The sequence below is a fragment of the Ovis canadensis genome, chromosome 4, assembly GCF_042477335.2.
Source record: "Ovis canadensis isolate MfBH-ARS-UI-01 breed Bighorn chromosome 4, ARS-UI_OviCan_v2, whole genome shotgun sequence".
Taxonomy (NCBI): Eukaryota; Metazoa; Chordata; class Mammalia; order Artiodactyla; family Bovidae; genus Ovis; species Ovis canadensis.
The window spans coordinates 106,053,802-106,075,415 of record NC_091248.1 but is presented as its reverse complement, the minus strand read 5'-3'; the positions used below and the strand labels follow the sequence as shown (position 1 = coordinate 106,075,415).

The 21,614-nt window shown below is 36.8% G+C and overlaps 1 protein-coding gene across 2 annotated transcripts in view; it reads left to right on the top strand.

The window, feature by feature from the left end:
* Window positions 1–21,614, top strand: part of GRM8 (glutamate metabotropic receptor 8) — an 883,624-nt gene that overhangs the window by 516,456 nt on the left and 345,554 nt on the right. For both annotated transcript variants that reach the window (XM_069588313.1, XM_069588314.1), the window contains exon 7: window positions 10,082–10,282. In XM_069588313.1, the coding sequence (XP_069444414.1) occupies window positions 10,082–10,282 (201 nt within the window). The remainder of the gene's footprint in view (window positions 1–10,081; window positions 10,283–21,614) is intronic.

Genomic DNA, 21,614 nt, shown 5'->3' with positions numbered 1-21,614 from the left:
TCTCAGTGCTTACACAGCCATGCATCTTAAGTGTACATTCCTATTTTCTGAATAAAGAATAACTCAGAGGCAAAGTCTCAAATTTTCATCTTCTGATCTCAGAGCCCATATTGCTTGTGATTTTTTTTTGTTTGTTTTGTAGAGGAGAGAGGACTTAATCCGGGACTTCTTGGATGCATAGAGTTTAAATAAGGAGAGAAGAAAATGTTGAGCATTAAAAGTAAATTGGAATTTAGGAATTATACCATGAAGAATCAGTTAAAAATAAAATGAAAAATTCTACTTGATAATGTTCAAAAACACAAAATATTGAGGAATTACTTGAAGGGAAATGAGCAAGTAACACATCTGTCTGAGGATTCCAAAAGACTTGAATACGTAGAAATCCTCTGTCCACAAATGGGAACACTTGAATATTGCAGCTCTACAGAAAGTCTTCTACAACTAACTTAAAAAATGGATGCCATTCTAAGAAAAGATTCAATTACTGAAACTAGTTTAAATAATTCTAAAGTTTATTTGTAAAAATTATCAAGAATTAAAAAAATAAAACTACTGATAGAATTTGTATGAACAGATGGTACAATCTATAGAATTACAACATTTGTAAAAAGCAAAAAAGAGAAGAATAAAGGAGTATTGGCTTGTTAAGAGACAAGCATCCTAGACCAGAATTTCCATATGTACATAGTCCAAGAATGTATAAGAGTCTGATATGTGTTAAAAGTGCCTTTATATAAATTAATGGGAAAAAAGAATATTCATTCAATAGGAGAATAGGTTTGCAATTTAGAAAACATAAAAATCAGATCCTTACCTTATACCAAATATCATTTTGGATATCAGGAATTAAATGCAGACACTAGAATCCATTAAGTGAACTATATCTCAAGCGGTAGGAAAACCATGCTTTCCTAAAATATGGGGAAATCCTCATTAAAGGTGAAGTGAATAGTGCATATTTTAAAAGTATACCAGAATTATCTTAAGTTTTAGAAATAAAGAGGGAAAGAAAAATGATGTGAGGCAATGGACCAGTGTGCAAATATTGGTTAATATGGTGGATCAATAGATATTCTCTATTTTCTTCTTTATACTTTTCCCCTCACTTTTCTACAAAGACTGTGATTTACTATTATAATTAGAAAAAAAAATGTTTAAGGCAAATCTTAAAGTGTGTCATAGGGTCTGCAATGACAAGTATAATATTCTTTTGAGTGGAAGGTGGGGCATTTGAAATTGAAAACCCTTGAAATCCTGTCCCCTGAAGGGGAAATTATGAAGAGGCAATTTGAATTCTTCAATAGGGGAGCTTTAATACACTTTAAAGAGAAAAACTCAATGATAAAGTCTACTATTTATCAGCATCTTTACATACTGTTTTGAATCAAAATTTGACTCTAATGCATATGATCTAACATAATTATGTAGAACAATGCAACTGTTTGAATTTTATAAAATGCCTATTCTTTGTTTAGGGACCTCTATACATCTATGAAATGACATTCTTTTCTGAACACCTTTCTTTTAAACTGGTGGTTTTGCCTGAAGATACACTCAATCTTATTTGCTACCTACCTTAGGTTTTTCAGAGTTTTAAAAAATCCCTAGGGCATTGCATGGAAAATTTAACACCTGAAGGGGACAGCTGGCACCTGCCTGAAGCATTTTCCATTTCCTGCCAGGCACAAAGGAGAGATGTTATTGTGGGCTGCTGTAGCACTCTTCACTGGTTGATTTACAAGTGTCTTCTGATGTGTCCTCAGGCAGCCAAGAGCTTTCAATTCTTGGGACTGTATATAAATTACAGAAGAAGATGGAGAGCAGGTGATTCTCTATAGTGGACCCTTATCTTCTCATTTTTGCATGCCCTGTGTAAATAGATAAAGCCAAGGCTCAACCTAGTTGGCTAGTCTAATGCATCTGTTTACAAAGGTCCTTGACAAAGCCTGCTATAGAATCTATGAAGCAGGACCTTAGGTGTGCAGTTCTCTCTTGACCTTGGTGTTGTTTTCCTAGAGAAATCCTCTAGACAAATAAATACATGCACAAAAGTACATTCTTACCCTCCAAAGCTAAAATGTTCATTTATATTTTATAAACATAAAGTTATAGGTCTTATTAACTTTGGTTTTCACTACAAATATCCAGTCACCTTGCTTATGAATTTCAGTCATTTATGCTAATTTCATCTCTGGTATATGGTTGAAATTCACAAACAAATTTTTTTTGTAGTTTAGAAAAATGCTTAAGATGCTATTGAAATGTATTTCCCCTGCTTAGCATTTCAATATAGATACTGTGATTTATTATTTGTTAGTGTTTGTTAGGATTTCTGTAAAAGTGTATATTATTTTATAATATTCTTTAAATCCATCTTTAAAGATTCACACACACACACAACAGACACACATGAACACACAATCTCTATACTTTGCTAGGAGATAAGCCAGTCATAATGGCTGAACATTAAACAGGAATTCAGAGAAGTAAAAATTAAGCCTGAACTGAGAATCAAAGAAAACTTCACAAAGGAGGAAGTTAAGCAGGAAATGGCAGAGGTTTGGTGTCGGACCTGACCTGACCACTTACTGTCGTGACTTGTATGATCCTGGATAAATTATTCAACTTTTTGAGTCTTAGTTCTTTTATCCATTTAAAAAAAGGATGAAGAAGAAAAAAGGAGTAATGATAATTTATGATCAAAGAGAGGCCATCTGTGAAGAGTCCTGCCCATTGTAATTGTTGCTGTCCTCACTCTTCCCTTTCATATCTTCATAACTGATTTTCCATAATTGATTCTTTTAACATTTGTATCAAACTAAAAAGATAAATGAAAATGTTTCTCCTTTGTGAGGAACCAAATTCAATATATAGCTCAAGTCTAAGAATAATGAAAATGTAGTGATTCAGTTAATCAGTCTGAGAATTCAAGAAGAAAAATCCAAGCTGACATTTGGTACTTTTTTTTGTTAGTGAAGAATTTCCAGGTCTTGGTTACTGGATATTCCCAACTGTTTTAGAGAATTGAGTTAGTAGTATCTGTTCCATCACACCCTAATACAATCTTCAAGAGATCTTGGAAAGTGTAAGAAGGAAACAGAAATAAAAGAAGCTGACCTAGATTCTAGAATTTTAGAACTGAAGGGACCCATATTGATCATCTTGTTCAGTCCTCTAATTTCTACTGAGAAATAAATAAATGTCAGAGGGATCATGACTTGAGCATAAGTCTTTGAATTTGCAAACCATTGGTCTAAAGGCAGCATGGTATAAGGTATTTTACTCCAAAGTGAAAGTGTTAGTCGCTCAGTCAAGTCCGACTCTTTGTGACCCCATGAACTGTAGCCCACCAGGCTCCTTTGTCCATGGAATTCTCCAGGCAAGAATACTGGAGTGGGTAGTCATTCTCTTCTCCAGGGGATCTTCCTAATCCTGGGATAGATCCCAGGTGTCCTGCATTGCAGGCAGATTCTCTGTCATCTGAGCCATCAGGGAAGTCCATTTTCCTCCAAGATGGAGTAAAAATTATTTCAGCGTTATAATCAACTGTCTCACTGTTATACAGTTATTCTAGACATTTGGGCCTGTATTCTTTCAATAATTTGATAAATTTATATAAAGTTTATCTTATATAAATTATATGCTAGAGGATATAAAATACTATAGAATTTAAAAATCAGTCTTTTTAACTGCAATAAATGGAGCCTTCTTGTTCACCTTGTTGCAGGAAGGGGAACCCCTTTCAGGGCCAGAAACTTGGCTCTTGTCTAACTCTTGGAAATGAATTGTCTGAGGAGACACATGTGCTGGCAAAGCAAGAGATTTTATTAGGAAAGGGAACCTGGGTGGAGAGTAGTAGGGTAAGGGAACCCAGGAGAACAGCTCTGCCACATGGCTTGCAGCCTCAGGTTTTATGGAGATGGGATTAGTTTCTGGGTTGTCTTTAGCCAATCATTCTGACTCAGAGTCCTTCCTGGTGGTGCACGCCTTGTTCAGCCAAATGGATGCCAGAGAGAAGGATTCTGGAAGGTGGTCGGACGTGTGGTGTCTCCTTTTGACCTTTCCCGAACTCTTCCGGTTGGTGGTGGCTTATTAGTTCCCTGTTCCTCACCAGGACCTCCTGTCGTAAAACAACTCTTGCAAATGGTTACTATGGTGCCTGGCCGGGGGGGGCGGCTTCAGTCAGTGTGCTTCCCCTAACAATCTGATTTTCCAAATTCTGTTAATGGTGCCATTATCTACTATCTATCCTCAAAACTCCTGAGTTGTTGATTGCCTCTAACTCTTACTCCCATATTTTATCAGGTTTCTAAATACTGTTAATTTAATATCTAAAATATATTTTCTCTCATTGTTTTCCTTATCCACCGTTTCAACCTATTTCTGCCCTGCCTCCCGTCTTGTATCTCTACCTTTAACTTATATTTGTTTCAATTTATTGGGTTGACCAAAAAGTTCATTCAGGTTTTCCGTAACCCGAACAGACTTTTTGACCAACCCAGTACTTTACATATCATTCCCAGAAGTAATTTTAAATACCCGTCTTGGTTCTTTGTTTTCAACTAAACAAATTTAGTATTTAAACTAAATATTTAAGATGCCCCTTGACCTGATCTGAGCTTTAAATTGAAAAAAAAATTAAATATCACTGCTGCTGCTGCTAAGTCGCTTCAGTTGTGTATGACTCTGTGCAACCCCATAGACGGCAGCCCACCAGGCTCCCCCGTCCCTGGGATTCTCCAGGCAAGAATACTGGAGTGAGTTACCATTTCCTTCTCCAATGCATGAAAATGAAACGTGAAAGTGAAGGCGCTCAGTTGTGTCCGACTCTTAGCGACCACATGGACTGTAGCCTACCAGGCTCCTCCATCCATGGGAATTTTCAGGCAAGAGTACTGGAGTAGGGTGCCATTGCCTTCTCCTACTGCAGCCTAATTTGAGTTGAAATCTTACCAAAACCTTGGAGAATGAGATGTAGACACCTGGAATGCAGTGAAGAAAGTTACAGGGTGAACATCTAAGTGAGGTCCTGTGGTTTGACTATCTCAGGTTATATTCAAGGACCGGAAAGTGGGGCAGAGAAAGGTAGGGTGGTACCAACAGATGAGGCTGGAGAGATGGAGACCCCATCACAGAGGTCCCTGTGAGCAACTTTCCCAGTCCAGTAAGGTTCAGAAAATTGTCCCAGGTCTTTTGAATTGTTCAGCTTGTACCCTAATCCAGGTCTTCCCATCTGGTCTATCTTGTTCTTCAGGCTACCTCCATCAGTCAGCTTGTCTTTCCACCTTACCACTGGGCCCATGTTTTTGTCCCTCTGCAGTTTGGGAGGTGCACATAATTCTTTTGCATATTCTAGTGCCTAGGAGTTATTTCTGTTTAACTGAAGATGCTGATGTTTCTTTCCCATCCTTCCCCTATTGTGTCCTTGAAACAAAATCGGTTTAAATTCAGTATAAAATGACTTTGTTTGCCGATATGCTAACGATTACTTTTCAGTGTGTGGCGCAGTTCTTGGCATGATTTTGCCGGTTTTAAGAATGACTGTGCAGTTACTACATACATGTGCCTGTCAGGAAAGTGGATCAGAGTATGACAGTCCTGTCTCTGGTGTGTCAAGGACTGGGGCAAATAGAGGTCTTATGGAATTCAGAATGACTTTTAAATTTGGTCCTGTATGCATAAATTTGTTTATTCAGAGCAGCTCACATCTTCTTTTCTCTCTTACCAGCTTCCTCACAGCAACTGCAATAAAATGATTTAATTATATAAAATACTTGCTGCTTACAGAAGAAAAAGTCAGGGAGGAGCTAAATAAAGAAATAGTTTTTAACCTACACATTTAGAGTGTGGAATTATCTTTACTACATGCTAAGACTGTAGTAAAAAAAAAATTCAACCGGTTGGATGTTTGCTTTCCTGGGAATAAAAGGTCTAATATGATTTACATTTTTTCCATTGAATTGACCAACTGTTTATGAAATCATCACTGAAGTAACATTATGAGTTTTATAATAATTTTAGGAAAAGGAAAATAGCACCTACAGTCTCAGTTTATGAAACTAAACTATCTCCTGAGAAACTAGAAATTCTTGGAAAACCAAGCTCAATAGCCATGTATCAAAGAATTTAAAATTCATATCAGGTTCATCGTAGGAAGTCGTGTTGAAATGTATACAGCACTTGGCAAACTAGAGCAGTTTTGCTTTTTTACTAAGAAGAACTAAAACCAAAAGACGCACCTTGGGGTGCAAATGACCTTACGTGGTATTACCCAGACAAATAAGCATTTCCTCTGTGTTGCAGGGACAGGAGATGCTGTCAGAGTTTTGGATTTCATTAATGAAAACATCAAACAATCTTGCTATAAAATTTATGAGGCTGACTTCATCTCCCACCACACAACCACTTAGCTATATGTTGTTAATTTTAAGCAAAACACTAAAACACATCACAACTTTACAATCAGTGTTTTAAATGGATGACTAACACACAGCCTTTGACAATATTTAGCACTTTATAGCAATACATTAACACCAACTTTAGAAACTATAGCATACTGAAAGTTTACAGCCAATCACGTTGATGAGTCACTGTCAGCTTGCAAAATTCTTCTTTTTGATGATAAGAGAAGCAGATATAGGAAGTGAGGGGCAAACTCTAGCTCCTATAAAATCTTTACCATCATTATGAACTTGAAATTTTAAGGAACAGAAAAACATTGGGTTGGCCAAAAAGTTCGTTTGGGTTTGGGTCTAAACAGCATGAAAACAAATCAGATGATTTCTTTTAAAATGTAGAAATGGTAATAGTGGTCAGTTTTTCAGTCTGTCATCATGCATATACATTGATTTGTGAAAAACGTCTTGTAGTATCCATTGATGTGTGTGGCAATAGTCACTAGACAGCTTTATGGACTTTAAAAGAAAAAAAGTGAAGTTGGATATATTTAATCTTCCCTCAAACTAATTGGAGTTTATCATTAGTTAAGGAAATAAGTAGTTCAACTAGTGAAAATAGATATCTATGTTTTGAAATTACAGATTATTCATGTCCTCATGTTGGGAGATTCTGATTCATTAAGTTTGAATGGCGCTGTTTAATCTGTACTTAAAAAAGATAACCAAGATGGAAACAACTGCTCCGGGATGCCTAGTCTTCATTTTCAGTTATCCAGTTCAGTGATGCAAAATAAATGACACAAGATCTCTCCATATATAGACAGGGACCTATCCTCAATGTAGTTATTTCAGGTTTTTTATCACTATATTTCCCTTGTCAAATGCCTCTTTTTTATAAGCAACCATGCTCGTCTGCCCAGGACTGTCCAGGTTTTGGTCCTATGACCTGAGAAACTCCTCAGTCCTGGGCAACCAGAGTAATTTGCCACCAGATAAGCTCTTTAAAGAAATAACTGAATCTTTTTGGTCACTGTGACCATTCTTCAATATTTATTTGTGAGTTGTCTACTTTGTGGTTAAAATCATGGGAGAGAAATTTTAGGTAGAAGCTGGAAGGACTGTTTTCACGGGTCACTTGATGAAATTCTGGACATAAGCATTGAATACTACCTGGGAGCCTCAATCACTTAGACCTGAGTATAACAAGTGATTGAGGTTTCCTAGGTGATTCAGTGTTAAAGAATCTGCCTGCCAATGCAGGAGACTTGGGTTCAATCTCAGGGTCAGAAAGATCTCATGGAGAAGGCAATGGCACCCCAATCCAATACTCTTGTCTGGAAAATCCCATGGATGGAGGAGCCTGCTGGGCTGCAGTCCATGGGGTGGCTAAGAGCTGGGCACGACTGAGCGACTTCACTTTCACTTTTCACTTTCATGCATTGGAGAAGGAAATGGCAACCCACTCCAGTATTCTTGCCTGGGAAATCCCATGGATAGAGGAGCCTGGCAGTCCTTGAAGCTGAAAAGAGCCAGATATGACTGAGCACACATGCATAGAGGAAAAAATGTTCAATGTTGGATAAATGAAAATGAATAAATTAACTACTACATTTGTCTAGAAAAAAGTCACTGATTTTATCAGAGTATAGGACCCAAATATAAAATAACCACTTAAATTAATCTCTCTAAATTTAGAGGAAATATACATTAGTGTGAAGAAAGATAATATTTGTTGAACTTAAAGACTGTTTATTAAAGTTGACTAACTGACATTTATGGGAAAATTTAAAGTGCTTGCTTTTGCTCTCTCCTAGTGTTATCAGATGAATAAAGTTTAAAGGAATGTGAAAGTGAGAGGAGATCCTTTTTGCTTTCCTTAATAAGCCCTCAATGTCCTTAAGTCACTTGATGGCATTCTGGACATAAGCAATAAAGATTATTCTAGGATCCAGGAGACAAGACACTGCACAGAGTTAGAAAGACCTGTTTTCTTTTCTTTTTTTCCTTGTGTATTCAATATTCTTGCCATCTACTCCATTCTTCTGGTGACTAAGAGAATATTGGTGTCAATTTGGAGAAGTGGAAATGGTTCCTGTATCTGCTCTGGGTGTCTAAGTGAATTTCACTTCCATAATCTTGGTTTCCTCATCTTTAGAATGAAAAGGTTGGATTATAACTAATTATATTTTATCTAACTTTAACATTAAATTTATCTTCCATTTTTAACTCTGTATTTATATCACATGTTAAATGATAAACATGAAGTTAAAGGTATAATTTCCAAGGCCTATTCTCAACCCTCAATAAACCTAAAACAATTATTCTGAATGACTTCATTTTAAGAGCTCCGCATCATTTATACAATGTATAGCAAGATGACTATAGTTAACAACGCAGTATTGCATACTTGAAAGTTCTTATAGATCTTAAAAGTTCTCACCACAAGGAGTAAAAAGGGAACTCTGTGAGTGATGCATATGGTAACTAACCTTACAGTGGTAATCATGTCACAGTATGCATGTATATTAAATCATCACATTATGTTTCTTAAACTTACATGGTATTATATGTCAATTATATATCAATAAGCTGGAAAAAATAATAAAAACATAAAATTGAGTTTTTATTTGAGAAGTAATTAAGAAAACAAATTGAATGATTCTTCTAAAGATAAAAGCATTGGTTGCTGAGTTGTGTCCAGCTCTGCGATCTCATGAACTGTAGCCAGCCAGGCTTCACTACCCATGAAATTCTCCAGGCAAGAATACAGGAGTGGGTTGCCATTTCCTTCTCAGGGGGATCTTCCTGACCCACGGATCAAACCTGGGTCTCCTACACTGCAGGAGGATTCTTCACCATCTGAGCCACCAGGGAAGCCCTAGAGATAAGCAGTGCACTTAAGGAAATATTGTCATTTAATATTTACAAGAAGAGCTCCCAAACAGCACTTTTTAAACAGGGACAGACCTGGGGTTATAAGGGAGATCTTACTTTGGGCCACTTATCAGATAATGCTCTGGGAGCTGAGGTGAATGAAAAGAACAACAGTCTACACATTTTACTTTAGAGATCCAATCACTACCAAAATGCTAAGTAATTACTAACATGTACAGTATAATAGAACTCAATAAGGTGGAAATGAAGATAATGAAACTATATGTCTTTTATTTACTTTATATCTTTGTGTTGCTAATGGGATAGTTTCTGTTCTTTCTCAATAAAAATTCAATACCCAGCTTAAAAACCTAACTCAGTAAGAATAGGACTAAAATAATCAAGAGTAAAATCAAATAGTTTTGTCTCATTAGGTGTGCCTCAGATGGTGAAAATCTTAGCCCTTATTCCATCTTTTAGTGAAATCTAACCCCAGTTGATGGAGAAGGCAGTGGCATCCCACTCCAGTACTCCTGCCTGGAAACTCCCATGGATGGAGGAGCCTGGTGGGCTGCAGTCCATGGGGTCACTAAAAGTTGGACACAACTGAATGACTTCACTTTCACTTTTCACTTTCATGCATTGGATAAGGAAATGGCAACCCACTCCAGTGTTCTTGCCTGGAGAATCCCAGGGACGGGGGAGACTGGTGGGCTGCCATCTCTGGGGTTGCACAGGGTCGGACACGACTGAAGTGACTTAGCAGCAGCAGCAACCCCAGCTGATGGCTTTCCATTCTTTTACAGGGCTGGAGCGAATTGCACGGGATTCATCTTATGAACAGGAGGGAAAGGTCCAATTTGTAATTGATGCTGTGTATTCCATGGCTTATGCCCTGCACAATATGCACAAAGATGTCTGCCCTGGATACATTGGCATTTGCCCACGAATGAGTACCATTGATGGGAAAGAACTACTTGGTTATATTCGGGCTGTAAATTTTAATGGTAAGTTGCAACTTTTTTGGTATCTAAACACTTGAGAAGTGACAGGGTGTGGCTATTCTCCCTATATATAGAATATTCTCCAGCAGAGTGGGAAACATAGGATGAGAAACAGTTCCCCTTTTAATCAGAAGTGTGAGTTTTTCCACCTGCTTTTAAATCTCAAACACATTTTTTGGTGTGTGCTACCATTTATCTGTTCCTGAAAGAAGCAGAAGTTAAAAATAAGCTGCTATCAATCAAAAATCGCTTTCAGAAACAACTTAGGAGGCTCATTTGGAACCACTGACAACAGATTAGACTTCTTCGAAAATGTTTTGTTCATGCCATTATTAGAGAAGGCATTGTTCACATTTTGTTTTAAAACCGATTTTCAGCATTTTAAACAGGAAGATGACTTGAGGAAGAGGGAGTGATTCAGAGCTGCTGTATATTTACATTCTAAAAGCTCTGGGTTAAGTTTCCACAGCTTCTTTTTCTTTGTATTTCTTTCAACAACTGGGTCAATTTGAAGCAATGAGCTGTATCGTGTAAGGCAGAACTACATGCTATGAAGTAGAGATGAGATTTGCCTACTGCCGCAGCAGAAATGCTGCTTCTCCAAGTGACACAAGAAATTAGCACAGTATATGCTGGATTCATAGTACTTGGCTGAGAATAGCCAAACTGCCTGTCTTGAGTGATGAAACTATTGAGTTCTGCTGTTCTTTCATGAAAGTTGTAATGGTTGCTGCTCACGACTTTGACCATTATTTTCAAATGAAATGATAGAATGCTCTGAGCTGTCTAATTCTTTCTGTTTGGCTGTAATCCACACAATGGACATGCCTCCGAGCCACGCACAGTGCTTCACTGTCCATCATAATACACTCCAGTGACCTCAGCTGCCAGCCTTTCTCAAAAAAGCACAAGGTCATCTTCAATTTAGAATTCAAGTGGAAACTTCTTCTTTTGCTCTGTTCAGGCAATGGGAGACACAGTTTGGTTTACATTCAATCCAAAGGACCCTCTTTTTTCAACAGAATTTTGGTGAAACATTACATAACGCTGTTCCTTTTGTTGAGAATATAAATAGTAAGGGGGATTTGAAAATAATTTTCTTACAGTGATTAAATGGAGCGCAAGAGGAGTGTTACAATGCAACCTCCCCTAATGTGAGGTTGGGGAACACTTTGTTTATCTAAATTGTTAAACAGTGGAAAGAGGAATGCAAATGAATATATTTTTTTATAAACTGAAGCTCATTTCCAGAAGAGAGGCAGATCTTTTAAAGAAACATTGGATTAAAGCACTTTAAAGGTGAATTACCAATTTCTCTCTTAACCATAGATAAAAACCTAACCCTTCCTTGATGACTTTAATTATCATACCATACTGTAATATAATGATGCCATTAAAGACTACTAAAAAAGTCATAATGTCTAATGATTATTAACACAATTCGCCTCTAGACACCAATGATTTCTGAGTTCTGTCTACTTTCTGCAGTTTTTTTCCCCTTTACATTTTCAGGGTGCTGTTGCTGTGATTGTTTTAGGGGCTCATCCCTTCCATAATTTGCTTCTTTCAATGTGCTATGAACACAAAGGACTTCGCTGGTGGCTCAGTCAGTAAAGCGTCTGTCTATAATGCGGGAGACCTGGGTTCGATCCCTGGGTTGGGAAGATCCCCTTGAGAAGGAAATGGCAACCCACTCCAGTACTATTGCCTGGAAAATCCCACAGATGGAGGAGCCTGGTAGACTACAGGCCATGGGGTCGCAAAGAGTGGGACACGACTGAGTGACTTCACTCACTCACTCATGAACGCAAAAACACACATAAAATTTCATCAATATATTTATTGAGTCCATAGTGAAAGTGAAGTTGCTCAGTCGTGTCCGACTCTTTGCGACCCCGTGGACAGTAGCCTACCAGGCTTCTCTGTCCATGGGATTCTCTAGGCAAGAATACTAGAGTGGGTTACCATTTCCTTCTCCAGGGGATCTTCCCGACCCAGGGATTGAACCCGGGTCTCCCTCATCAGAGGCAGACGCTTTAACCTCTGAGCCACCAGGGAAGAATGTGTTAAACATTATGATAGGTGGAGAAGGAAATGACAACCCACTCCAGTGTTCTTGCCTGGAGAATCCCAGGGACGGGGGAGCCTGGTGGGCTGCCGACTATGGGGTCGCACAGAGTAGGACATGACTGAAGTGACTTAGCAGCAGCAAAGATACATTACTGGTAAAAACAGTTCAAACAGACCTAAGTTTCTTAGGGAATTTAGATATCAATCAAAAAAGCACACAAAGTTGTAATTATGTAATCTGCAATGAATATTGAAAGAGAAGGTATGTTGGACTTAAAGTTTATAATAGGGGAATATGTCCCTATTCTAGGGAGTTAGAGACAGCTGGAATCGAGATGAAAGTGAGAGATAAGAGTAAAACAGTAGACAGGACCAGAAAGATCGTGAGGTCTTACAGGTCATTCCTACACTATGTTCTTCATCTTGAAAGTAATAGGAACCCACTGAAGCATAATAGAACTTTGTCTGATACAAGAGAAAACGTACTCCAGATGAGGATCATGTAAAATATAAGAATTTCAGTGTATGAACTTAAAAGAGAATCTCTTTGAACTCCTTGGAGATTTATTTTGCTAATGGCTTAAAATTTGGCTGTGTTCCAATAGCTGGTAATAATAGTACTGTAATAATAATAGGGTAAGAGACCTGAGTATACCCAGATTATCCTGGGGTATCTAATTTGATTTTCAGTAATTTTCAGGATGTTTATCAATTTTTTATTTCATTATTGGCTTATTGTTAGCATTCATTCATTATTAATACCTTGCCAGTTTTGGATAAAAAGACATGTAGGGCTGTTCAAGTAGAAGTACATCATCAGGACAATTGAAAGGAGGAGAAACGAATATAGTAAAGAGCTGTGTCTGGTACAATAGTAAGAAGGAAGGACTAGGTTAAGTACTGAGCTTCCTAAGCAGTCAGAATGTAAAGGGACATTTGATGGAATATATAAGCTTCATTACATGATAGAAGCAAGTTTATCTATTTTTTAGGAGAGAATTCATTCTCTTAGAAATTATTTTTAAAAGAAAAGTATCATATAAGACTTTGACAGCCTAATAAGCAGTGCTATTTAACAAAATTTTACTTGGGAAGCTGGAGGGAAACAAAGGCTTGCCTTTTAGGATTACTTTTATTGCTACCAGTTGAACAAAATGCTATTTCTATAAATTTTTTAAATGTAAGAATTTATCAAAAGAAAGACATAAAATAAAGAGTTCAGATTTTTCAGGTACTTAAGCAACAATGTCAATTTCTTTCTCTGGTCTGGTCTATAGGCAGTAAAATATTAATACTGTACATCTTGTATAGAATCAAAGATTTTTCTGTTGCCATGAGAACCTTATTCATCACAAAGAAAAAGTGTTGGATAGAATTCCAGAAATGACTCCTTACTTCTCTATAGCTGAGCAGGACAGAGTTGGCATACAAATCAGGGCTGTTTGACTGTAGGTAACAGAAACCAACTTAAGCTTGCTTAAGCTAAAAGGAGGATTTATGAAGCTGTGTCAAGAACCCCCCTGGCAGAGTGTAGAAGGGCCTAAGAAAATAACTGATTATAAGTGCTAAAACCTTTTAGAAATCCAAAAATCTTTCTGTCTGCTTTGTTTTGTTCTTCCTATATGGGTTTTCTCTACTTCTAGGTTCTTAGGGTAGGCAGCACAATTTTTAGAATTTGGTTGCTGTTTGGAACATGTGCTAAGATGAACATATATGTGTTTTAAGTCTCAATTCTAACTTCTTAGAAACTTGAATCTCATTAGGTAAACTTAAGTTTGATGTCAGACCTGTTCCTAATTATTGATGGGAAGGAGCAGATAGTACAAACTTAGCTGTTGTGAGGCACTCCTAGTGGGTGAAAGGGACATTTAGGAAGTTTCTATTAGTGACTTAGGGGGAAAGTGTAAATAAAGTGAGCACCTAAGATGAAAACCTAAGGAAGGGGTGATGCTGTGGTCTTTGAATCTCTTTGCTTCTCTAGGTGGGTAAGTTTTTGTCAAGGTAGAGGAGACACAATTAAGAATCACATACAATTGGTGGGAATCTGAGAGAGGAATCAGTATTGGAATTATTTAATGAATGCAAGCCTTCATGTTTGATTGAATTCTCTGAATGAAGTACCTTCCTTAAACTCACAGTGAGGTAGTTGGTCTAACCATGTCAATGCTCATTATTCTAAGAAGCATACGTAAACATTCGCCTGATTACAGAGACTGGTATAGAGATGGAGTTTATCAGAAGTTTCTTTTCTTTAGAAACTTTATTATTTTATGGACTTACTGAAAGTTTTCCAAATATGCAATTCTGAGAGTCTCTGAACATTACAGACTGGATTGTGTATAGTACCTTTAAGCTATCTAAGAGAATTAAATACTGCTTAATACTAGGAAATGTATTGCAAGCATGCTAATAGGTCAAATAAGACAATGAAAAGTATCTCCTAAGATCTGTAAAAAGCCATTTGCTTAAAATATAAACATTTCTGTTATAAGTACAAAACCGAACTAGAAATGGAATAAATGTTTAGCAGTATAAGCACATCTTTCTTGGCCTATAAATAGTTATATATTTATTTATAGTTATTCTTGTTGCAGAGACAAATTAGTCCTATTAGCACTGTTATTAATAGTCTATCAATTTTAGCCATTGAGATAAAACAAGGAACAAAAATAACAGAGATTACTACTAAAAAGGAAAAAGGAAATAGTATTATGATTATTTCAAATGATTTGATATCAAGACAATACATTGAAGAATATATTAGAATACTTTAAGATGATCAAATATAGATCAATGGAACAAAATAGAAAGCCCAGAGATAAATCCACACACATATGGACACCTTATCTTTGACAAAGGAGGCAAGAATATACAATGGAGTAAAGACAATCTCTTTAACAAGTGGTGCTGGGAAAACTGGTCAACCACTTGTAAAAGAATGAAACTAGATCACTTTCTAACACCGCACACAAAAATAAACTCAAAATGGATTAAAGATCTAAATGTAAGATCAGAAACTATAAAACTCCTAGAGAAGAACATAGGCAAAACACTCTCAGACATAAATCACAGCAGGATCCTCTATGATCCACCTCCCAGAATTCTGGAAATAACAGCAAAAATAAACAAATGGGATCTAATTAAAATTAAAAGCTTCTGCACAACAAAGGAAAATATAAGCAAGGTGAAAAGACAGCCTTCTGAATGGGAGAAAATAATAGCAAATGAAGCAACTGACAAACAACTAATCTCAAAAATATACAAGCAACTTATGCAGCTCAACTCCAGAAAAATAAACGACCCAATCAAAAAATGGGCCAAAGAACTAAATAGACATTTCTCCAAAGAAGACATACGGATGGCTAACAAACACATGAAAAGATGCTCAACATCACTCATTATTAGAGAAATGCAAATCAAAACCACAATGAGGTACCACTTCACACCAGTCAGAATGGCTGCGATCCAAAAATCTGCAAGCAATAAATGCTGGAGAGGGTGTGGAGAAAAGGGAACCCTCCTACACTGTTGGTGGGAATGCAAACTAGTACAGCCACTATGGAGAACAGTGTGGAGAGTCCTTAAAAAATTGCAAATAGAACTACCTTATGACCCAGCAATCCCACTGCTGGGCATACACACCGAGGAAACCAGAATTGAAAGAGACACATGTACCCCAATGTTCATCGCAGCACTGTTTATAATAGCCAGGACATGGAAACAACCTAGATGTCCATCAGCAGATGAATGGATAAGCAAGCTGTGGTACATATACACAATGGAGTATTACTCAGCCGTTAAAAAGAATTCATTTGAATCAGTTCTGATGAGATGGATGAAACTGGAGCCAATTATACAGAGTGAAGTAAGCCAGAAAGAAAAACACCAATACAGTATACTAACACATATATATGGAATTTAGGAAGATGGTAATGACAACCCTGTATGCAAGACAGGAAAAAAGACACAGATGTGTATAACGGACTTTTGGACTCAGAGGGAGAGGGAGAGGGTGGGATGATTTGGGAGAATGGCATTCTAACATGTATACTATCATGTAAGAATTGAATCGCCAGTCTATGTCTCACGCAGGGTGCAGCATGCTTGGGGCTGGTGCATGGGGATGACCCAGAGAGATATTGTGGGGAGGGAGGTGGGAGGGGGGTTCATGTTTGGGAACGCATGTAAGAATTAAAGATTTTAAAATTAAAAAAATAAAAAACTAAAAAAAAAAAGAAAAAATAAAATTAATATTAAAACATTACAAACTTTCCTACATACTAGTAAGAAGCCATTAATTCATATGGGAAATGGGACTCTATTTTCTTTGCAAAATATACATAGACAATATCTTGGAATAAATGGAACCAAAAAATATGAAAGATCTATATGAAGACAACTTTACTGAGGGACACCCACATCCGTTGTTTGTAGACACAAAAATAAATTATAGGAAAAAATGTTATTCTTTTATGAGTAAATCTGTGTTCAGGCTTAGTATAGTTCCAACCAAAATGACAAAGGAGCATCTTCTGGAATTTGAAATAACATTTAAAATTTTAACTGTGAATATAAATTAGTAAAATTAACTAAAATGATTTTGAAGGAAAAAATATTCCTACCAAACATATTAACATTTAAGCATAATGTTAAATTATAGTAATCAATTCAATATGAAACTAGTACCAGAACAGACATATAGTAAATGCAACCAGCTAGAAATAGCCAGAAATATATAATAAAATAATAATCAGTTTGTATATGTGTATACATACATATGAATTTATGATGTGATAAAGATGAGTTAAAACTCAGTGGGAAAAGACATTTATTAATTATCAATTTACAGTAAAATCAAATGATCATGATTTCTCCATATCAGAGAGTCTTATCCATTTGGAATTTATTTTAGAGTTAGGTGAAAAGGAGAAGCAAAAGAAGAAAATATAGAAGAAGATGGTTTATTTTTTAGATGGAGTGCTAAGTTGCTTTGTATCCCACTGTTTTTTGTGACCCTATGCACTATAGCCCCCCAGGTTCCTCTGTCCATGGGATTTCCCAGGCAAGAATACTGGAGTGTGTTGTCATGCCCTTTTCCAAGGGATCTTCCCAGCCCAGGGATCAAACCTGAGTCTCGAAAGTCTCCTGCATTGGCAGGCCAGTTCTTTACCACTAGCACTGCCTGGAAAGCCTCTTTTGGATGAAAGGATTATACTAAAATAACCTCGGTTCTCTTCCAGCTCTATATTCACTGCAGATTATTTTAAAGATAATGGCATATTTTAAAAATATAGATACCTGTCAGTGTTCTACCTGTTTTCTTTTTAGTTTATTTTTATTTTTTATGAATAATTCCTTTAACCCACATTTATTTTACTGGGAATCTTAAAAAGTATCTGATAAAAGGGCTTTCTGCTAGGCATTAAAAATGCAAAGATTAATAAAGTGTGGTTCTATGAATTTTCAAATGTTATAGCTTAACAAAGCAGAGGTACAAACATGTTACCAACAATAATTCAATTTGATAAGTGATGTGATAGAGGCATGGGCTTGTACAAATACAGCGTAAGACTGAGATTAGGGAGCTTAGCCTAGGGGGTTGGGGGGTTGCTCAAAGAATACAGTACAGACAGCAGATGACGTCTGATTTAAATTACAAATAGAAAGTGACATTTCTCTAGGTGGACAAGATGGGAAAGGATATTCATGGCAGACAAAGCTGTTTAATAGGAGGCGGAAGACAGGTGAGAGTATGTGTTCTGAGAAAGTAAGCATCCTCAGTATAAGAATTCAAGGGACTGACATGGGAGCAGTCTGAAGATGAGATTAGCAACATGAACTTGGGCCTGTTAGAAATCCTGCCAAACTCTGATGTTTGAATGTGACACGGGAGGCAGCAGGAAAGTGAAGCTTTCTGACAGGACAGTGAAGTGCTAGGATTTGTGTTTTAGCAAAATAACTATGGCAGCAATTTGCAGACAGGAGGGAGAGATTGAAGATAGGCATGACAAGTTAAGAGACGGTTCCAATCATTTGCAGGAGAGAAGAGTGCCTTAAAGGGGAAAATGAAAGTACAGATGGAATATAAAGAAATGAAAGAGGGAGGAAGGGAACAAAGAATCATTTGAGTGCTGTCTCTTTTCTAGGCACTGTGCTTTGATTAGAAACTTGAAGGTTTTGAGAAATATCTTTACCTCCCCAAATGGTCTTTCTTTGTAACTGTTTGTGACAACTCCATTACTAGGATTAATTGGTATCATTTTTTGGTGCATATATCTTTATTATTTAGTGTTGTCATTTTTTAAAATTAATTTTTATTGGAGAATAGTTCCTTTCAATGTTGTGTTGATTTCTGCTGCGCAGCAAAGTGAGTTAGTTGCACATATACATATGTCCACTCTTTCTAGAGTCCCTTCCCGTTTAGATGACAACAGAGCACTGAGTAGAGTGTTTTAGTGTCTATACCATTGATAAAATTGGCTTGACATAGCTTTATTTTATGAACCTTTATAAGTAGAAATGAGACATAAAATATCAATCACTATATGGAAAAACTGACAAAAAAATGTCAACTCGAAGTTATGATGCATCATTTCCTTGTGATTAGATATTACTTATTTGGTAAACAGAGTTGAAGAAAAATCAAATGTGATGAAGTGTTTCTGTGTTAACCTTAAACATAAGGTTATATGTTTTTGATAGTTACCGTACTTGAAATAAAATTGAGAAAATCATTATTAATCATTTTGATGTACATTATATGATTTATTCTTAAAGATGGAAATTGCAGGCCGTGAAGTAATTCCTGGAAATATTTATGCATTAAAAAAAAGTGAATGGCATATGTAGCAATATTGAATATGTAGTGATAAATAAACAGGTTGACTTGAAATTAGGTAATATTTCAATTTCTGATTAAGGAAACCTCAGGCTGGTTAAAAAATATTAATCCTACAAGTGAAGCCATCATGGAATTTAGCAGCATAATTATACTTGCCTCCATTTTCTAAGATGATAAACTGTGTGGGGGGAGCTTAAGTCTAATTTCTCTGATAGTCACGAAGAACAAGCACTCTCATTTCTTCCCTTCATGTATAGACTTACATGTGGGCCAAGATGGAGGCAGCATCCATCAAAGCTTCAGGCAAACAATAGACTTGCCTTAGTTCCTCCTTGGATCCTCCTCGACTTCACCTACTGCAGTGGGTTTCTTTTACTTGTTCGTTGTTCTTATAATTCATGAACTTCATCATGTGCCAAAAATTAGGGGAAAATGATAAGCAAATTCCAGAATTAGATGAGGTACCACTGGCTCACTAGCTGAGGGTTAAGTACTGGTGTTGACTCAAAACAGGGATGCAGCCTTGAATGAAGGATAGGGACATAGATGAAGACTGAGAGGAACTGAGGTGACGGGGACTTTCTGATGGCGTTCACATTTAATGATTTGTGTTTATCACAGTGATCAGAAGTACCGAGAATTTAAATCCAGTTTCAGCACTCACTACTTTGTGATGTCTCAGTCAAGTAACAACACCTCTCTAAATCTTTGTTTTCTTATTTATACAATGGGGATATTAATAGTATATATATATATATATATATATATATATATATATATATATATATATACTAGAGCTCATGTGAAATCTAACGTGATAATATATAGAAAGTGCTTAATTAGAGATATACTGTCTTATGTGTGAGAATATTAATAGATAAAAAAAGAAGTTAGTACTTAGATCACCATATAAAGGTGATGAGATGAGTGGAATGGGACCGAGGACTTGAGACTTTTCAGAAGGATGCAGAGTTTAAAAGCTCTATGTATAATGATCGCTGCTGCTGCTGAGTAGCTTCAGTCATGTCCAACTCTGTGCGACCCCAGAGACGGCAGCCCACCAGGCTCCCCCGTCCCTGGGATTCTCCAGGCAAGAACACTGGAGTGGGTTGCCATTTCCTTCTCCAGTGTTTGAAAGTGAAAGTGAAGTTGCTCAGTCATGTCTGACTCTTCACGACCCCATGGACTGCAGTCTACCAGGCTCCTCCGCCCATGGGATTTTCCAGGCAAGAGTACTGGAGTGGGGTGCCATTGCCTTCTCCAATAAGGATCGCTAGTGGGAGCGAAAACAAGGCATAGGTTGGAAAAATGCTTCTGCTAGGGCACCAATCAACAAGGTTTCCCCAGAAGGGTCAGTTTCTCAGAAAAAGGAACAGAAGTATGAATGTTTTTACAAGTTTCTCAAAGTACATGGCAAAGTACACTACTGCTCATATGGGTATCTGCTGAGTCTAGGATAGATCAAGCTGGGCTCATTTTCTCACTGTTTCTTCTATTTCCTTCAAAATTATCCACTTTTTAAATGAAAGAAAGTATTTATTAGAATAGTTCCCATTCTATTAGGGATAATTATTTTCTAGTGATATTTCACTTCAGAACGAATCTACCTGAAAATTATAATGGAGACTTGATTATTTTTCTCTTTAAGGTTATTAACTCTTATAATTACATTAAACTTTAATCAAGAAGTTAGTTTGAAAGTAAAGAATATGAATAAGAAATTATTTTTAATTTGGGTATCTAATTATTACACTTTGGGGATTTTGATTTTCCCAGGCTTTCGAATGTATTAAAACCCATGACTGTACAATAACTTTTCTTTTGAACCATGTAAAAAACATCTTTGTATGTGAACTGTGAACTTCCAGATATTCAAGCTGGGTTTAGAAAAGGCAGAGGAACCAGAGATCAAATAGCCAACATCTGTTGGATCATCGAAAAAGCAAGAGAGTTCCAGAAAAACATCTATTTCTGCTTTGTTGACTATGCCAAAGTCTTTATGTAGATCACAACAAACTGTGAACAATTCTTAGAGATGGGAATACCAGACCTCCTAACCTGCCTCCTGAGAAATCTGTATGCAGGTCAAGAAGCAAGAGTTAGAACTGGACATAGAACAACAGACTGGTTCCAAATCAGGAAAGGTTATGTTCAGGTGCATTTTGTCATCCTGCTTATTTAACTTCTGTGCAGAGTACATCATGCAAAATGCTGGGCTAGATGAAGCACAAGCTGGAATCAAGATTGCTGGGAGAAATATCAATAACCTCAGATATGTAGGTGACACTGCCCTTATGACAGAAAGTGAAGAGAAACTAAAAAGCCTCTTGATGAAAGTGAAAGTGGAGAGTGAAAAAATTGGCTTAAAGCTCAACATTCAGAAAACTAAGGTCAGGGCATCTGGTCCCATGAGTTCATGACAAA